Source organism: Tauraco erythrolophus, chromosome 20, assembly GCF_009769465.1.
Source record: "Tauraco erythrolophus isolate bTauEry1 chromosome 20, bTauEry1.pri, whole genome shotgun sequence".
NCBI classification, from domain to species: Eukaryota; Metazoa; Chordata; class Aves; order Musophagiformes; family Musophagidae; genus Tauraco; species Tauraco erythrolophus.
This window is the reverse complement of record NC_141484.1, coordinates 13,852,047-13,870,714: the sequence shown is the minus strand read 5'-3', so window position 1 is coordinate 13,870,714 and position 18,668 is coordinate 13,852,047. Positions and strand designations below refer to the sequence as shown.

The 18,668-nt window shown below is 43.6% G+C and overlaps 1 protein-coding gene across 2 annotated transcripts in view; it reads right to left on the bottom strand.

Moving 5' to 3' along the window:
- Positions 1–2,121: 2,121 nt before the first annotated feature.
- GAS7 (growth arrest specific 7) overlaps positions 2,122–18,668 on the bottom strand; it is a 100,705-nt gene continuing 84,158 nt past the window's right edge. For both annotated transcript variants that reach the window (XM_086624120.1, XM_086624119.1), the window contains exons 9-14: positions 16,500–16,578; positions 12,114–12,242; positions 9,984–10,107; positions 5,443–5,522; positions 2,970–3,068; positions 2,122–2,235 (exon numbers count right to left, since the gene is read on the bottom strand). In XM_086624120.1, the coding sequence (XP_086480246.1) occupies positions 2,122–2,235; positions 2,970–3,068; positions 5,443–5,522; positions 9,984–10,107; positions 12,114–12,242; positions 16,500–16,578 (625 nt within the window). The remainder of the gene's footprint in view (positions 2,236–2,969; positions 3,069–5,442; positions 5,523–9,983; positions 10,108–12,113; positions 12,243–16,499; positions 16,579–18,668) is intronic.

The following is an 18,668-nucleotide window of genomic DNA, read 5'->3' as shown; positions in this document are numbered from 1 at the left end:
AGTTAATAGAACAGCCAATGAATCAATACGAAGACTGAAAAAGAGAGATCATCAGGAAACTTCCCTGCTCGAGCAGCAGGAGTCTGGGGAAGCGTATGTACTCTAACTGGGCTCAAGGACCATGCGACGCTTAGGCAAACCGTGTTTCATCTGTATTGCAGTGGTCTTTGCAGGAACGTAGGAGATTCACATAGCAGTGTGCTGGATGCTTCCAACATTGAGAATAAAATAGTAGTTGCAAATTCAGAAGTGTGTAATGCAAGTGCAGCACAGGAGGTGTCACACCAGGAACAGTGATCCTGAGCATGCAGTGGTCATGGCACTGCACCTGCCAACGTGCAAAGGTTTATAAAGGTTAATGACGCAGCAGAGAAGTAGGTTGTGGAGGCATTTGGAAGACAGGAATGAATCCATACTGGTAAAGAGATGGTTGAGAAAAAGGGAACAATACAAAAATGCAACAGAATTCACTTTGAAATATCAAACCAGAAAAATAATCACTGCAGTAATATCAGAAATGTGTTTTAGATAAGACTTCTCTGTGTCTCAGTTTGCATTTGTAAAGCGGAATATTAATTCTTAATGATCTAACCACAGCACTATGAGGCTGGCGAACAAAAACCTAGAAGAGCAGTAGAACAAAAGAAGGGTGCAATTTCAGTGCTGGGGAAAAGAGATCGTAACAATGAGATCAAGTGGAGCACAACTGTGGATCAAATGAAACAGTACAGTTTGGGAAACTGTAAATAGCAACAGAGTAAACACCGAGTAAAGGCCACAGTGGTGAGAATCAAGGTTCCTGCTGGATTTAAGCAAGAATCTTAAGAATCTTGGTATTGTATGAAATGGTGAAAAATATATTAACAGCAACACTAAATAATCAATCAGAAATAACAGCAGGAGAAGAAAATTAACACTTCTTCAAAACCAGTCTCCAAACTACATAACACTATGTGCCAGGAGCAGCGTTGAATTTTTGGTAGTTTGCAGTAAGGGTAACAAAGGAAAAACCTCAGGTTAAGAATCTGATGGTGCAGAAGTGCTGGGCACCTACATCTACATTGAATGCAACTTAGCATCACAGATTGATGGCACCTTTGAAAATCAGGCTTTAAAAAGACAAAACTCACAATTTAGCTGGACAAATCTGGTAATTAAAGATACCTAAAGGCTGTGATATTCACCTGAAGGAACCAACAAAGGGCAATTTAAACCTGGATCCCAAATAAAACATTAGAGGACTGTCTTCAAGGAGATTCTGTGAGAAAACATCTTGCATAAGCAGGAAAGGTTTTGAACATCTCATTTATTCCTTGGTATATAACCTCCTTCTGTCATTGAGGACACTCAGACAGCTCATGAGGTAGGTATAGCACAACCAAGTCTTTCCTGACAAATAACAGCGATGGTAACACTTTCAACCTTATTGATTGGCCTAGAACAGAAATCATGATGATAATGGGTTTATGTATCCCTGAGAGGGAGTATAAAACAGGAAGAACAGGAGTCTTCTCCATAGATTTTGGAAGAAAGGCCATCACTTCACTGCCATGGTAGGAAACTGTGTTATATGAAGTAAACGTATTCGTACAACATTGCTGCGAGATATGTGTGGTTCATAGATGGGGGAGCCAGAAAAGTTACTTGACTTGCCTATGGCCATGAAAGCAGTCAGTGACAGACCTGGGATTCCTGATCAGGACTTCCTCGCCTCCTGCATCATGTTCAAACAGTTACCTACTGGCTGGCCAGAGGCTCACTGCATGGATGTTCTAACACACGGTATAAAGATAGTCATGCAAGGGATGTAGCACAAAGTCACTGAAGAACAAGAGCTCTTGCTGTACCAGAAAGCAGATTTCTTCTGGAAGCTGCGTGCAATTGGGAATCTCTGGTGGGAAGCACACATCCGGTTTCTTCACCCTGGAATGTCTGGTGCTTAAGGCTTAGCACAATGAGGACCATTTTAATGACTAAATGTAACAGAGAGAGCCTGTACAGGCATAAATTACAAGGTGTCTGGTAGTGGAACCACCTTTTCCCCGTGCTCTTCTGACCCTTAGAAAACAAACATTAGCCTGGTTAATTCAGTGGACTCATCACATACAACTATAGATCAGTCTATATTTCCATGTCCACAGGTCGGATATCTCCAGTTTTGTGTTCTTTTACCCACAGTTCCCTGTCTTTGGCAGGATCCACTTTCCGAAGCAACTGATCCACAAGCTCTACTGTCTAAAATGAAGAAAACAAGAATCAAAACATCAAGGGCACATTTCAAGTAGAGACAGTCATTGCTTTGAAGCATAGAGAGCTATGGGCACACCTACGTTGCACTCGCAGAAAAGTGAGAACTGCACATACGCGAGACTCGGCGGACAACAGCCAGATCTAAATGTGAAGCCTCGTAGAGGGAAGCCAAGAAGAGGCAGACTTTTAATGTCAAGCAGAGACAGGCTTCCTATGCCAGGCATTGGCCAGTTAGTCTCTGACTCCTGTCCTCCTATCTGTACCTTACACCAAATATAACCATCTACTGAGGTCGGCATACATTTCCCATATTTTAATATCTGAAAACTAGCCAGTTTTTTAATAAGAAAAAAATATACACTCCCTCCCCCAACACTGAAACCATTTACCACCTTCCTTGCAAGAACAGATGACCTCAAGGAGTAGTGCATTGTGTTGAGAGAGCTAATAATGGCTTGTGCTGGCCAATCATAATGCAATTCATTGTTTCTCCTCCAGCAAAAAGCTATGATCCAGTAGTATGAAATGTAGCCAGGATCAGAGAGTCCTGGAGGAGCAGGACTGTAGGGTGGCAGTACAGTACTGCTGCAAAGTAACGAGCTGACCGCACACACTTCCCACATTTCCTTTTGATACAGGTCAGTCAGACCAGGACAGGGACACTTTTCTCAGCTGAAGCGCAGTAGAGACCAAAGGGGCCGAACCAAACGCTAACTTACACTTTGGTTGAACATGTCCGTCTCATGCCGCAGCTGTGTGTACTGGCAAAGATGCTGCCGAATCATCTCCACCCTTTCAACTTCTAGTCTCTCAAGCTCCTGCATACAAAGAAAATTAAGTCCATATTTTTCTTGGAAGCTGAGCTTGAAGGCCCAGAGAAAGGATGACACACAAAAGGTGCCAGTCAGTGTGATACTACCCCAGGGTCATGCTTTGGAGCTGAACTCTGTGGTTGCACATCCCTCTGATTTGCAGAGAATCAGAGACAGCAAGCAACAGAAGTCACTTCAGCCTGAGCCTAATGACAGAAAAAAAGGTCAAAACCTTTCCAAAACTGCGACAACCAAGGCAGAGAGAGGAGCTACTGTCTTCAGGGTCCCTGCAAGCAAGAGGGAATCTGTTTCCTGAAAGAAGCTTTACATGCTTTGTTGCTCGCTCCAGAAGTTGCAGTGATTCCTTGGGGAAGCAGGAGACCATGTTGGGGTGTATGGCTCAAGACTGCCCTTGGTCTAACCAGACACCTGTAAGAGCAGTTTTATCTGTTCACCTGATGACGAGCTGGGACAAGTCTCCACCTTGCTCAGCTGGCAGTAAGCAGACCTCAGCAACGCTTTCATTGAAAAGGCAGGTGATTTCTAACTTTCCTCCTGATTTTTTCTGCCTCCTTCTTCTCCTGGATTCTGATATTATACCTCAAAATCTGCATTTAGTCCCTCCTTGTCCATCTGAGTTGCAGCAGCGGAAGCAGCATGCTATGGAAGTCTGCCTGCCTTTAAAGACATCTACTCTAATGGACTTTGCTGTATCACTAGAAAGCTCTGTATTCACAGGGACATCAATGGGGCCATATCTTAAAAAACCTGCCTCCAGAGGGCATTTCTGATGCCCGCTTACTAGGCATCCTGGTGGAGTGTAACCTGGCCATACACGAGCAGGCAGGCTGCTACATCGCCTTCCCTGTGCTATCTGCAATTTGTTGAAAGTCTTTTAGGAAACAGATTCTTCATTACAGCACAAAAATATCAGGTGGCAGACGATCTGGAGAAGAGCAAAGAGGCTTACGGTATGGACAGGACTGAAATAAACTGAGCTCCTACTGCTGTTGCCAGCTGATGTACTGCCCTTATGGAAAAAACGCCCCACTTTGAACCCTGACTGCCTTACTTAGGGCACAGATGCGCAGGACCAGACTGCACAGAACCCAGTGTGCTAGTGCTGGGAAGTATGCCATACGCAGAACATGCATTGTATCTGCACCAGAAACTTCAGAGAGGAAGGTACGCAAGGAAACACGAATCTTCAGACCTTGACTCCCTCAACTTTGTATTGCATATGAAGTAATCTGTGTCTGAGCTATCAGATGCAGGCCGCTTTTCAATTTAGATTTTATATTCATGTATACCAAGACTTACCTTCAAATGCTTCTCAGCCTGAGTTTCACAACTGACAAACCTGCTGTGCACCCTGCAGGCTATGACTTCCCTCTGGAGCTATCTACTAGCATGCTTCTGAGTTGTACTTCTCCAGGAGCAAATATGGAGCTAACGTATACCTGGCTGTATCTGGACACAGTGGCACTGATGGTCAGTGCCATCTGCACCTGTGAGAAACCACCAGTAAAGGTGAGAGGTGAATCAGATCCCTTATGTATAGGAACAGCCAGCTTTTTCTTTCTTGTTCTGTTTTTGGGAAAATATCTGCCTCCTGTTTTTCCACTCATCCATCTGCCTTGATTTGTTTACTGCAGTTTAAATATTGCACTGACACACTTACAAATGCTGAGCAATTTACTACCCTGCTTCTTATTAGGACGAGTTTACAGTTTTGTGTTTGTCCAATGAGAAAAATTCATACAAAAGACATTTTTATTTCCCACTTTTGAAAGCAATTGGCTGTTTTCCAGAAGGGCTCTAAGGAATGACATGAGGGAGGAGCCCTAAAGCCAAAGTATAGGTATTTCAAGGAATACAGAGCATCAAAGCTGTATCTCGGCATCTTGGTGACTAACCCCAAAGCTATACACCCTTAGGGTGAATACTGTGAGCTGTGTTATCTTCAGAGAAACAGAACAATAGGCATTTAAAGCATGCCTCTTCTGAGCTGGCAATACTCGTGAAGAAATTGCAAAATCATGGACTACAAAAATTCATTAACGTATAAATGGGTTCAGTGATTTATCACACGTTTTTTCCATGTCTTGCTTGTGCATTACGTCATCCTTGCTGGGCACAATTCCAGCGTTCTGGCCCCTACGCCGCCCTGAAAAGGTTTAAAGTCTTCTGCAAAGGAACAATTATTTCTTCCTTCCCCTAATGATACGAGTTTTCTTAGAACTGAAAAGGGGAAATACAACGGGAGATTTATCACCTAATTTTCCCCACCACTTTGCACTGTAACGAGCTATGAGTGATGCTGTACGCTCTTACAATTTTGCAGTATTATACACGTAAGATGCTACGCACACTTACATACCAGAGTGGTGGTCACCATTTCCTCAAACCACTTGGACTGGGCTTGATTGTAAAGATCTACACAGCGCATCAGGTCATCACCTGAGAAATTCCAGACAGCAACACATTAGTCTTCTCTAGCCAGGGTTAACGGAGCTTAGAAATAAATTGCAGTTCAGGTTTTGTAGACAGACCCAGAGGGTTTGAAGGTCAGACCTGGTGGAGCTGAAGGCAGTTCTGCTATGTGGTATTTGTCAGGTGCAACAAACTTTCAATAAAATGCATGCACTTGATGTGCGGTAAAAGACCAGGTAATTGGGGTAAGGAAGAATGAGGAGGGAAAACAAGATTTTAAAAGGAAAATATGAACATTAAAAAATATTTTTGAAAATGCCCTGAACTATGAAAGCAAGATACTTCATTTAAAAAAAAAATGGTTATAGACAGAAAGTTGTATCTGAAAAATAATTAAAATGGGAAATCAATAATAATGACTTATTGTGCTGCAGGGTAGCACTCTGTAGGTGAGACTCCATTCTAAGACAGGTCTGTTTAAATGGGAGCAAAGCTTTAGGCTCAAGCTGTCTGAGATCAAGGGATGTTTATTTGCAACCTCAATCCAGTTGCACACTGTCACAGTTTTGGCTGGGACAGAGTTAGTTTCTTCTTAGTAGCTGGAATGGTGCTGTGTTTTGGATTTAGGATGGGATTTGGTATGAGAAGAATGTTCATAACATACTGATGATTTTAGTTGTTGCTGAGACATCTAGGACTTTTCAGCTTCCCATGCTTTCCCAGTGTGCAGGAGCACAACAAGCTGGGAGGGAACACAGCCAGAGCATCCTACTTTAGGATTTGATTTTAGGCTCAGGATTGAGGCCCAAATTGGCCAATGGAATATTCTACCTCATGCCACGTCATTCTCAGTATGTAGACGAGGGCTGGCCGGGGATGTCGCTCTCTTCAAATCTCTTTGGATTTCTCTTTGGGGCTCTTGCTCTTCTGGCACTGCTGTTTCGGGACTGAGATCGCTAGCCAGGCTGGGTCAGCCTTACATGTCACTGGCTGGAATGTCGTTTGGTTGATTTGCCTTCAGAGTTGTTTTCCAAGCTGTATTGCAGAGCACCTTATTTGCTGCACGTGCTGCTTGCCCGTGCGGTACCGTCCCCAGGCGCTGGATCAGGATCGGCGATGCCGTTTCGCCGATGACGGTATCGCGGTGCTGCCGAACGACAGGGCGCGGACCGAGCCGGTGCCCGTGTGGCACGTCTGTGCCGTAGTGCCCCTGGCGGACCCTGGGACCCATCACAGCGGGTGAATGTCTGTCTAATTACGTACCTAATTAGGGTTAATCCGCTGTTTCAAAATACCATCTAATTCATTACTGGTGTCACCCCAGCTGCTACCAATTGGCCAATGAAGTATCCCATATCATGCAGCATCATGCCCAGTATATAGATGAGGGTTGCCCAGAGGGCTCCCTCTCTTTGGATCCCTCCCCAGGGCTCTCACTCTTCTGGATTGCAGTGTTGGAACTTCTCTGTTTCGGGATTGCTTGCTGGGACAGGACAGGCATTGGTCAGCAAGTGGTGAGCAATTACGCTGTGCATCATGTGTTTCTAGATATTATTATCATTTTAATATAATATATTATTATTATTAGCATTATTTTATTTTATTTTATTTTATTTTATTTTATTTTATTTTATTTTATTTTATTTTATTTCAATTATTAAATTTTTCTTATCTCAATCCATGAGTTTCCTTCCCTTTTCCCCTTTAATTCTCTTCTCAAAAGCCCGGGGGTGGGGCAGGGGGAGCAAGCAGCTGTGTGGGGTTGAGCTGCCAGCTGGGTTAAACACACTCGTGCATTCTCCAGCCTCGAAGATGCACAACTCCAGTCAAGCTCTGGCTTCCTCCCATGTTCAGGACAGTAACACAACAAACTGTGAGTGTTTCAACTGTTTCTTTCTTGCAGGACTCTGCTCTGACAGAGGGGAAAGGTGACTGGAAAATCTGGAAGGCATGTCTCAGGGATTATTGCTTTCCAACTAGTAAACTCTCTTTTACTTTAAATGAGGCTCAGTTAAGCTTTCCCTAACGGTTTGATGCCTAGGTCCAGGGCTCAAATTCACCCTCTTCTTTTAGGTGCAAAAACCAGGGGCAAATCAAGCTTCAAGAAAAAGAGTCCACAGATCAAACAAGTGTCAAAGAAGTAAACGCATCTGGAAGTCTCTCATGGACTCATAACTTGGGGTGGCAACCAGACTCTAGGAAGAAACCAGGATTCAGGGCTCAAAGCTCAGCAATAAGCTTATCTACCCAGATGGGGGATGGCTAGTTTGACATGACAAGTCTGAACTAATGGCTCCCACACTCCAGGAGGCTCCTCAGGAGCTACCTGACTCGGGGTTATCCTCCACCCACCCGAGTGAATCTGAGCCACTGTACGGCCAGCAACGTGAAAGCCATGAAACACATGAACAATCCATGAGAGTAGAAAGCAACGCCAGGTATCAGTAACTGATGGGACTGTAGAAGAGCTCTGGTTCTAGAGCTCTCTAGTCCTATTGTCCACTTGTAGCAGGCCCCACTTCAAAGCTAGATGCTTCAAAACTAGCATGCTGCTCCTGTGCGCATCGCAAGCACTCCGGCTGGGCTGCTGGGCAGCATTACCTGCAGAAATGGGGCAAGTCCTCCCCTGCCACACACTGTAACAGTGGCACAAGGTGGCAATGGCACTGGGGACTCACACCAAACTTGAGAGGCGAGCCTCTGCGAGCCTCATGAAGTTTAACAAAGCCAAGTGCAAGGGCTTGTAAATGGGTCAGGGCAATCCCAAGCACAAATACAGGCTGGCTGAAGAATGGGTTGAGAGCAGTCCCGAAGAGAAAGACTGGGGGGTGTTGGTTGATGAGAAGCTCGATATGACCCAGGAATGTGCACTGGCAGCCCAGAAAGCCAACTGTATCCTGGGCTGCATCAAAAGAAGTGTGGCCAGCAGGTTGAAGTGATTCTGCCCCTCTACTCTGCTCTCATGAGACCTCACCTGGAGTACTGTGTTCAGCTCTGGGGCCCTGAACATAAAAATAACATGGAGCTGTTAGAACGGGTCCAGAGGAGGCCACAAAGATGAGAAGGCTGGAGCACCTCTGCTATGAAGACAGGCTGAGAGAGTTGGGGCTGTTCAGCCTGGAGAAGGCTCCAGTGCCTAAAGGAGGTCTACAAGAAAGCTGGGGAGGAACTTTTGATAAGGTTCTGTAGTGACAGGACAATGGGCAATGGCTTTAAACTGAAAGATGGTAAATTTAGATCAGATCTGAGGAAGAATGATGGTGGTGAAACTCTGGTGAAAAACAGGTTGCCCAGAGAAGTTGTGGCTGCTCCATCCCTGGAAGTGTTCAAGGCCAGGTTGGATGAGGCTTTGAGTACCTTGATGTAGTGTGGAAGGTGTCTCTGCCCATGGCAGGGGGGTTGGAACTAAATGATCTTTGAGGTCCCTTCCAACCCAAACCATTCTGTGATTCACATGATTCTATGAAACTCTGGGTTACTCCCATCTGCTCTTCAGCTCTCCCTTGCTTGTTCAATAAATATCTATCAGGAACAAATTCTGAGGACCCAAGAGAACACAGAGAGGCTGTGAATTTGGAGACAGATAAAGGGCATCTCTCACAGAGCCTCCTGTTGCTAACACATAGATTTTGTTTCTCCTCAAATGGTTGCCTATACACATGGTCACAATACGAATGACTCTTCACAGTCTCCTCAAAACCCAGACAAGCTATTCCGAAGTTTTAAAAGCCTTGGAACTATGAAGGACCACTTGGCCAAGGAATGGACCTATGAATGAATGAAACATGGAAACCTTAGTTAAAACATTTTCCACAATGATACTAAGAGAGTCGTACATATCAGCTTTGCAGATCTCCAGACAGACAGTTCCTGATGGATCTTGTAGAAGTGGTCTGAGCCTCTGTAAAACATGCACAGGTCACACAGGTCACTGTGTCCTCAGTACTGTATAGCACACACTACTGTATGCTCAGTATCCCTTGAACAGAACTCATTTTAATCACAGAGCAGCAGTGGGGGGAAAAAAAAAAGTTCACTTTCAAGGAAAAAGAGAGTAACAGGAAGCACAGCAGGCATCCACATAGTTGCGAGTGACTGTGATTTAGGAAAGAACCAAGGAAGAAACTATGATTTAAGGAAGAAACATCCTCAGCTGAGCTTCTCTGAATCTGACTTTGTGAAAGTTTCACAAACATTCCACTATCTCAGCACACTTTCCCTAAACAAAAGGACAATTCACTCTCCTTTTACTGTTCTCATCCCAATTATCAAATTCATCATTTTGTAACATCTGACTTGGAAAAACTGGGCCTGTTTCTTCAGAGGATTTAACACCGAACAGGTTTGTAGCACAGTTCACTTTGACTTTGTAGCTACAAGGTTAAAAACCAAGAAACCCAGCGGGGCATGGACAGCTGCATCCCGCTTTGCTGGTGCCGTCCGTGGGGCTGCGCTCGGCTCTGACCGCCGACAGGCACCGGTACTCACCCGCCTGCGTGGACTTCCGTCTCGCCTTCTTAATCTCCTCTTCTGTCTTGTTGCTGAGCTTCACCTCTAGCTGCTGTGTTTTCATTTCCAGATCCTTCTGTCTCTCTGTCAAGGCTTTCCGGGCCTTGGAGTAATTAAAGAAGAGTCACATGTTTAAGAGGAAAAGCGCTGCCAGCGGCTTTCAGCCATTTATGACTCCTTCACACAAGCATTTGTCAGTAAGAAGCCAAGAGACTCTGCGTAAAACTGGGTCCCAACTGGGATACAAGTTCTTAGGACACCATGTGTGTTCAGAGAAGTGTCCTACCACCATATAGAAGCTGTCACCAGCAAATCACAAAAGCATCTGAACTCTTCATAGGTTCTTAAAAAGGCACAGTACAAAAGGCATCATCAGACTTTCGTGTTTCTTAGTAACTTTCTCACTATTTCCGGAAGAAAGAGGAGCTGAAGCTTCTTCCAAATGTCTTAACCAGCATCGCAAGACACCTCTTCCATTTGCTTTTCTTAGGATCTAAATCATTGTAAGAATTTCAAGTATCTTACAAAATTTACTTAAGCACCTTCTGTATTCAATATACACTTAACAGAAACTCTATCAATAGGAACTTTTAGACTGGTTTCAGAAAAACTAATCCAGGTTCCTGAAAACAGCAGTTTGTACTGTAGAAATCAAGAACCTGAGACCTAGTTACAACTGATTATTTAAACACTTTGAAGTTCTTCAGGCTTTTAAACTCAATTTATCAGTATTGTTACTGAACTTAAACAGACAAATTAGTGCAGTAACAAATAAACATCATTACCACATCTGCATGCTGTCACATCATTTGCTGAGGTTGCCTAAATACCCAAAAGTATTTGGGTAGACAAAAGTCCATTGTTTTGCATGGACTTGTTATAAAATAGGTCACATTTGTTCTTTATCTAGTGATAGTGTTTAGAATTAAATTTGGATGATTGTATTTTGTTAGCACCTTACAGTTTTCTACAGTCACATCAGCCTGCAAGTTACAACGTTCTTGAGGCATTACTTGAATTTTTTCAATTTGCAGTTTTAAAGACCCTGTGCTTGGCTCGGCAGTCGCAAGAGGGAGCTGCAAGAAAGCAATCTAGTGAGAAGCTGTGTGCTTCATCAGGCACACTGCAGACACGGCTTTTCTCTTTTTTTTTATTCCTTCTTCTCAAGGCTGTTCTAATTCATTCACCATCCCTACTGAAGACTGTGTTTCTTTGCAGATATGACTGAAGAACTTACTGTTTTGCAGAAAAATGTCTTCCCTGCATACATACCTACCTTGTGTATTCTGCAACAATTCTGGCCCCGGGTAGGAACTTACTCATGTGCATTCTTATCTTTAATGAAAGCCCTTCTGGGTTGACTGAGCCTGATACTTTCCTTTCCAACTTACACCCAAGAGCAAACTGAGTGAGGATACCATTTGGCACAAGTGTCTTGGCAGCTGAGGCATGGGTATCCTGTTCCTTGCCAGCTGCTAATAAGACGGCACTTTTTGTGGGTATAACTCTCCCTAAATCACCACCTCAGCTACCTACTGGGTGTTCATGTTAAAACAGTCCCTGATACTAGGGTGCAGCTTCTGTTTGGGTTTTTCAGGTGAGGATGTTTGCTGTGAGGCACAGAAAACACAAACTGGGAGATGGTTTGCGATTTGCCATGGCAGGCTTGGCTGCCTTCCTTGGCCATCCACTTTTGGCCACCGCATGAGAGGATATGGAGCCACGTGAGCCTTCGGCCTGACCCTGCTGCTATTTTAAGGCAAGGTTTTTTAAATATTGAGATCCATAGAGGTGACTTCCAGATGCACACAAGCAAGGAATACCTTCATCAAATGTATTAGAAATATATTGTCCCAAATTGGGAAGGGGAGGATGAAACAAAAAGACAGTTCACCAGTAACATGCAAGCCCTGCCTGCAGCCCCTGGTTTCCCAAACCTCAGCTAAGCAGTAAACACTGTCTGGGGCCCAGCAAAGCTTAACCGACAGCAGAAAGAGCTCAGCAGAAACCTTTGTGATTCTTTGCGGCAGAACAGAAACTTTTCACAGCTGCTTTTCCGTCCAAACCAGCAGCATCTCATAAACTCTCCAGTTTGTTCTCTGCCCCCACCTTTTCAACTGCTGTGTAGCGGCTGGCCAGATGCTTCCGTAAGTCTGCAATATGGTGGTCACACTTCTTCATGTCTTTCTTAAAGTTCTCTCTGAAGTTGAGCAGGGGTTTCTCTACCTCGCTTTGAAGCTGGTAATGAAAACAAAGGAAGAAATGGCAATAATGAGGAGCCAGGCAGTAACTCCTGGCTCTGCTGCTGAGCAGAGCGCAGGACAGAGAGGAAACGAAACACTCACCACGGCCAAAGGCAATTTCACACAGCGACACTTCTCAAGAGAGCTGAGTGAAGCACGACAGCTCTGTTAAGGGAGTATTTACTGAAGGGAGCAAAAGGACAGAAATCTTGTCTTTCTCCCCATAAAATCAAATTTGTCTTCTTACACATAAGATCAAACTGCAGGCTCTGATTTTGGCCTAACTGATGCAACTTGCTTAAAAAAGCCCACAAAGGACACAAACTGAAGCTGCCAACCCTGACTGCAGTACGGTGAGTCAGTGGACCACAGCGACACATCTGCATTTCTTGTATACTGGAAAGAGATCCAATAAGGGCACATTTTATTTATTTCTGTCATGTATAAGGGAGCTTAAAGAGAACCCTGAGTATTTAGTTGATACTCCTTAAGTAGAGCATGAAACCACTGAAATGAACTCAAGGGAGACCCATCAAGACCGCACATGTGACTTATCTCTTTCAAGCAGCACTTGACAGCTCTGGTAATACTCAACTCTGATAGAGTTTGTACCATATTGCTCTTTGGTCTTCCAATACAGTTTTGACATCTAGGAAATGTGCTCTAAAGGGATACAGATATTCCACCTCCCAGAAGCAAATAAAAACTTCTTTTCTATTGTCCCTCCTGTGGGGATGCTGGACTCCATCAACACAGGTGAGTTGTGTCTGTAATCACCTAACATGGCCCACAGTGGAGCAGTATCAAATAGTTCCTGAAAGCAAATATTTTTAGCCTTTCTTCAGTGGTATCTTAATGGAGAAGGAAACTTCATTCAAGCTCAGTACAGTCTTTTAGTGCAGAGAGGCTACAAAGACTGTCAAGGCCTTATAGCACACATCCTAGAGAGGTTAAACAAGTCTAAACAAGCTCTGCTTGTTTAGATGAAGCAGATGAAGACTGGCACGATGGTGATCTAATACGGCCTACAGCTATCTGAAGGTCAGATGCAAAGGTAACAGAGCCAATTCTTTTTTGTAGGGCCAGGCAATGTCACAACAGACAATTGAGCTTTGGGAGGTTCAGGTTGAATGTAATTTTCAAAAAAAAAAAAAAATTGCCAGAATGGTAGCTTGGCACTGGAAGAGGTTGACCAGAGAAGTTGTAAAATCTCTGTCCTTAGAGATATTCAAGACTCTGCTAGACAAAGATGTAGCTGACTTGATCCACTGAGGGTGATAGTCCTGCTCTGACTGTGGGGGCGGGGGGGGGGGGTGTGGATTATAAAATTATGGACAATATTTTTATGACAGTCTCATCAGGATGACCCCAGGCAAGCTAATAAAGACCTGTTCACAACTGTGTGGTCCAGCACGGTAGCATGAGCTCTCTCAAGAACAGAGGAACAAACCAACAGCTGTGCCAGGAGCATAGTCAATGCTCAATGAAACAAGAACTGGAACAAAGAGAAGTTCAGGATGGCTTCAGTGAACTCCAGATGCAGTATCTTATAATTGACAGAGATGTCTGTGTCCAACTGAGTTTGAAATAGCTGAACAGTCTGAACGCCCTTCAGACTGCTCCAGCAATAAATGATTAACTTGGGTAAACAACCCAACAGGAGTCAATCATGCTCAGTGGAAGAAGTGGCAGCCTGATTCACATGACGTAAGTAGGCATTGCTGTTAAAACCTTATAAAAATCCCCAGGGCCAGGGACACATCAAACAGGGGGACATTTCACTGGTAGTTCTACTTGTCTAATAGAAACTGAAGGTATTTGTTCATTTCACATAGTTTATAATAAGACAGGAAATTCTTAGATCCTCATAAAGATGGGAAACGCATCACCAGGAGGCTTGAAATGCAAACAAGGCAACTGCTTTCTCCAGTTTTGTGTTCTGGGAATCAAAGAAGCAGACTTCTCAGTAAGGCAGTCATCTTTCCTCTAGCACCATTATTGTGCTTTAACTTCCACCTTGCAAGTGGTACCATAACCTATCAAAACAGACTTACATGTGAATGACCCAGGCTTTTAAATGTTGCATTATAGTGGGCCATATTTATTATTCTTTTATTTTTTTCCTAGAAGATCTTGCTAGAAGGGGCAATGGCTTTAAATTGAAAGAGGGCAGATTTAGATTAGATATAAGGAAGAAATTTTTCACTCTGAGGGTGGTGAGGCACTGGCACAAGTTGCCCAGAGAAGCTGTGGCTGCCCCATCCCTGGAAGTGTTCCAGGCCAGGTTGGATGAGGCTTTGGGCAACCTGGTGTAGTGGAGGGTGTCCCTGCCCATGGCAGGGGGGTTGGAACTAGATGATCTTTGAGGTCCCTTCCAACCCAAACCATTCTGTGATTCTACGATTCTATGAAGACTTTCAAATGCATGCAACAGATGGAAGAAACATAAACTACTTTCCTAAGATTGAGAGATTTAAAGCACCAGTGTATACAGACAACTCTGACACTTACCTATCACTGAATTAGTGAGATGTGACAAAGGACTTGAAATCTCAAGAAGTTTGCTAAAAAAAGTTATCAGGTATAGGACAGAGACCCTGTATCTCTGTACCGGTAATGGCAGAGACTTAAGTAGAAAGACAGAAGCATTAGATGCTGGAGAAACTACGCAGCTGAGTTATCAGAGACTACATTTCGAAAATTTCTCAGACTTCACAAGTACTTATTTTTAACTTCGCTCCACCAGCACAATTTCCAGAATGGCTGGTAACATACTATTACATCCAGGCCAGCCCACCAGAACTTCAACTAGTACAACATGTGTGCATCTTCTCTTCCAGCAGAACTGACCTCCTGGAGCTCAGTGAGGAATAATCAGATAGCTGGAGAAGAGGTTCAGTGTCATTGACGGCCTTCTTGAAGGATTCCTTGTATGCATGTATATACAGGTGCCATGCCAGCCTGTACAGGCATTAGTAGTGTAATAATATTTCATGTTCCAAGTGCCACAAGAGTGCTGTCATCGTCTCCAATCTGTTCATGATCCCCAACATAACAGTGTCATGAAGGACTGTCACAGAATTTCTTCACTGTCTTCATGGCTGGTGTTTATGTTTGACTATTCTGGGTGTGCTCTGCACTCTACTGACTGCTTTGTGCCAGCATTGACTGGTTTTGTTTGACTATCATCGAGAAATATAATTACTACTTCTAAGAATAACTTCTTTGAAAGTAATAGCAATAATCAGTATGTTTAAAAACATACTCTGTTAATACAAGAAAGCCAGAACTAGGAACTCCCAAAGCAGCTATGGGAACAGTGGGGAGAGTTCAGAGGATGCCACAGGAGTTTCTGTGCAAGGTTTAAGGAAAAGTAAAATAATGAAAGAGCCCTTATACACTGCCTGCCTGCACGCACACAACACTCCAGGGTACATTTCTTCCTCTTGGAAAACAATACAAGAGGACAACGGGGAGCAAAAAGTAGTTCACTAATTACAGCCCTGAAGTAGAAGTTGGAAGCAGAGCAGCAGGTTACCAAGGCAGTGGCTGGTTGCCTGAGTAACCTCTGCATAATCGCTTACGAACAGCGCAGAGCTGTAATTTTCCTCCAGAACATGGCTGTTGTGCTGAGGCATCTGTCACTGTACTGAACTTGATCACCCACAGAGGTTAACACAATGCAACAGGACACAAGAGTCTATCACATGTAGTGGAAAAAAAAACAGATAAATACCATAATTTGTACAAGAAATCTCCTTGGGCATCACTTGAGAGAAGATCCAAAAATAACATGAAGTAAGTTCCCAGTGCACTTTTCAGGAAGCCTAACGATACAAAGAAGTCAGACTCCTGGTTCTCTTCCTTCCAGACAGACATGGTAGATTGTGGAGAAGCCAAATAATATTTTTTATTTATTCTTCTTCCAAAGTAATCTGTACAAGCTCTAAATAAATTTTCTTGAACAGGCTGGAACTTTGAGCCCTAGGTGAATAACCTTTAGAACCAGTTTTCCTTCTTTTTTATGAAAAATCAAGGCTAGATGTGTTTTAACTTACTCATCAAGTAGATTAAATAAACTACAATTTTGGCAGGAAGAATGGACTGAGTTTCAAAAAGTTTGTTCACCAGCTTCTTAATTCTTCTAAATTTGTACCATATGCATACGCGTATTTTCCCCACTAACAAGCACCAAAGGAAGATCCACACCAATTACAGGGCAAAAATCTCTGCAAAAGGAAGAACTATTTACCTTAGAAGAAAATTTGAGATGAACCTCTGCTTCATCAGCTAGACTCTTCTTTAGTTGAGCCCAAGCCTCTCCTAGTGTGCTGAAAGAACACAGAGCAACAACAATCAATGCTCTGTCTTCTGCATATCCTCCCAGCAAGATCTGTCAGATGGATGCTCAGCAAAATCACCCAAGTGTGACAGCAGAAATCTAAGATATCGGATCTCCGTGACCAAGGCAGTGCTACATTGGCATTGTACCTGGCAGATCTTTGAAAACACTGTTCATGATGATCGCCGGTTGGAGATGCCACAATCTCCCTAAGCAAGATACTTCAGTATCTTAACCTTACTATAACAAAGTTTTTCTTTTCTAATCCTTAAAATAAATCTTCACCAATGCAGTTTTCCCATTGCCTCTTCTACTTTATGCCCTACCTTTGGTGAACAGATTATTCTACTTCTCCTCAGAGAAGCCTTTCAGTACTGAAAAATTACCAGGTCTTTCCTCCACCTTCTTTTTCTGTTCAGACAAATTATTTTCTAGAAGACAGCAGTTTAGGTATGCTCCTCTAGACCCTCTGCAACAGCCTCCATTCCTTGTAATGTGTCATCACCAAAACTACACCGTGTTCCAGCAGAGGTCTTCCAGTTGCTATTTCGTATCAGACACTCTTTCTTCTACATATCTCAGCGTGATTGCTTTTTTAGGCAACAGCATGAAGTTGTTGATGAATAAGCTTGTGATTCACTACAGCCAGATCCTTCTCCCACAAACTGTTACATAACTGTATCTTTCACATCCTGTGAAAGTATAAAACCTGGCACTTTGTCCCCACTGAAATGCATCTTATTTTTTTTCACTTTTCTCCTCCAGTTTAACAAAATAATTCTGAATTGCAATCTTTTCTTCAAACTGTACACACACACCATCCCTCCTAGCTTTGTCTCATCTCTGATTACAGTAAACCCATTACTTATCATCAGTCATTAACAAAAACCTTGGAAAAACTCTGGACTTGGGATGAACCTTACCTCACTACGTAGCGACTTTCTGCACTCTACGTTTTCTAAGTAGCAGGTCTTCTCACCTAGTTTTACACCCTGTGCTTTATTTAGGCCACGTTTCTCTTGTCCAAATTGCCTGTCATCTGCAGTTTCAAAATAATGCTCTCTGGAGTATGAGACCAGCAGTGGCAACTGAGCAGCTCATGCTGTCCCCTGACTCACACCTTCTCAGAAATGGAAGGAAGACCCCAGCGAATGTTTCCTTTGGGTACGCTAGGCTGCAGTCCCACTTTTGGCTCCTTCAAATCCTCCCATTGGCTGCTCTTCCTCCCTCACTTTTTTAAATGGAAATTTTCCCTTTCCTGGGCCTCACCAATAACCAGGATCTTCTCACTAACCTCTTCCTGGTTCTAGCCAATTTGGCCACCACAGCACCATCCGTTCCCTCACCTTGCCACCTCTCCAGGCAGAGCACCACTGGGCAGTGTTCCGAGCTCCCCACACTCTGCTCCGTGTCCCCTTCAGTTCCCTACTTCAACATTTTTTATGCTTTGGTTCTCATTCCCTCTCTTTGCATCTACTCTCCCCTAGTTTCCTTCCCCTCCATTTTTTCAGGAGAAAGCGGGAGAAGAACGTGGAAGAACGCAGTTTCAGCTTTGCTAGGAGCAGGTTAACACCCGCCTCTAAAGGAGAGAGAAGAACAGAAATCCTTGTCAATGTAGGTGCTTAGAGAAGTAACAGCCTAATTCGTCTCCTGCAGTTTCTGACCTTGCCCACTGGCAAACACCTCGTGGAGCTTCACCACCCGTGGAAACACACTGTGTCAGAACTCGGGTGAGGACAGCCATTTCCAGCCGTGGCATTCAGTGCTTGGACGGTTTGTGTTGGAACAGATAGAGCTAACTTCTCATCCTTCAGGAGAGGGGTCTTTTCACTATTACTGAAGAATTACTATCTAGCATGAAGTGCATTGTCTAATACCTTCTTAATAACTTCCAAAGTGTGAACATGCTGTAAATAAGGTACAACCTGCCGCTTTTCTTGGAGGGCTAGATCTAAGATGAGAAGGGACAACTTCTTCCTCCCTCTTTCTGTGCTCCTCCAATTCTACTGCCCTGTTCTTATGGATTACTATTACCAGCAGTATATATATATTCCATATATTCTTCCATATTCAAAATAA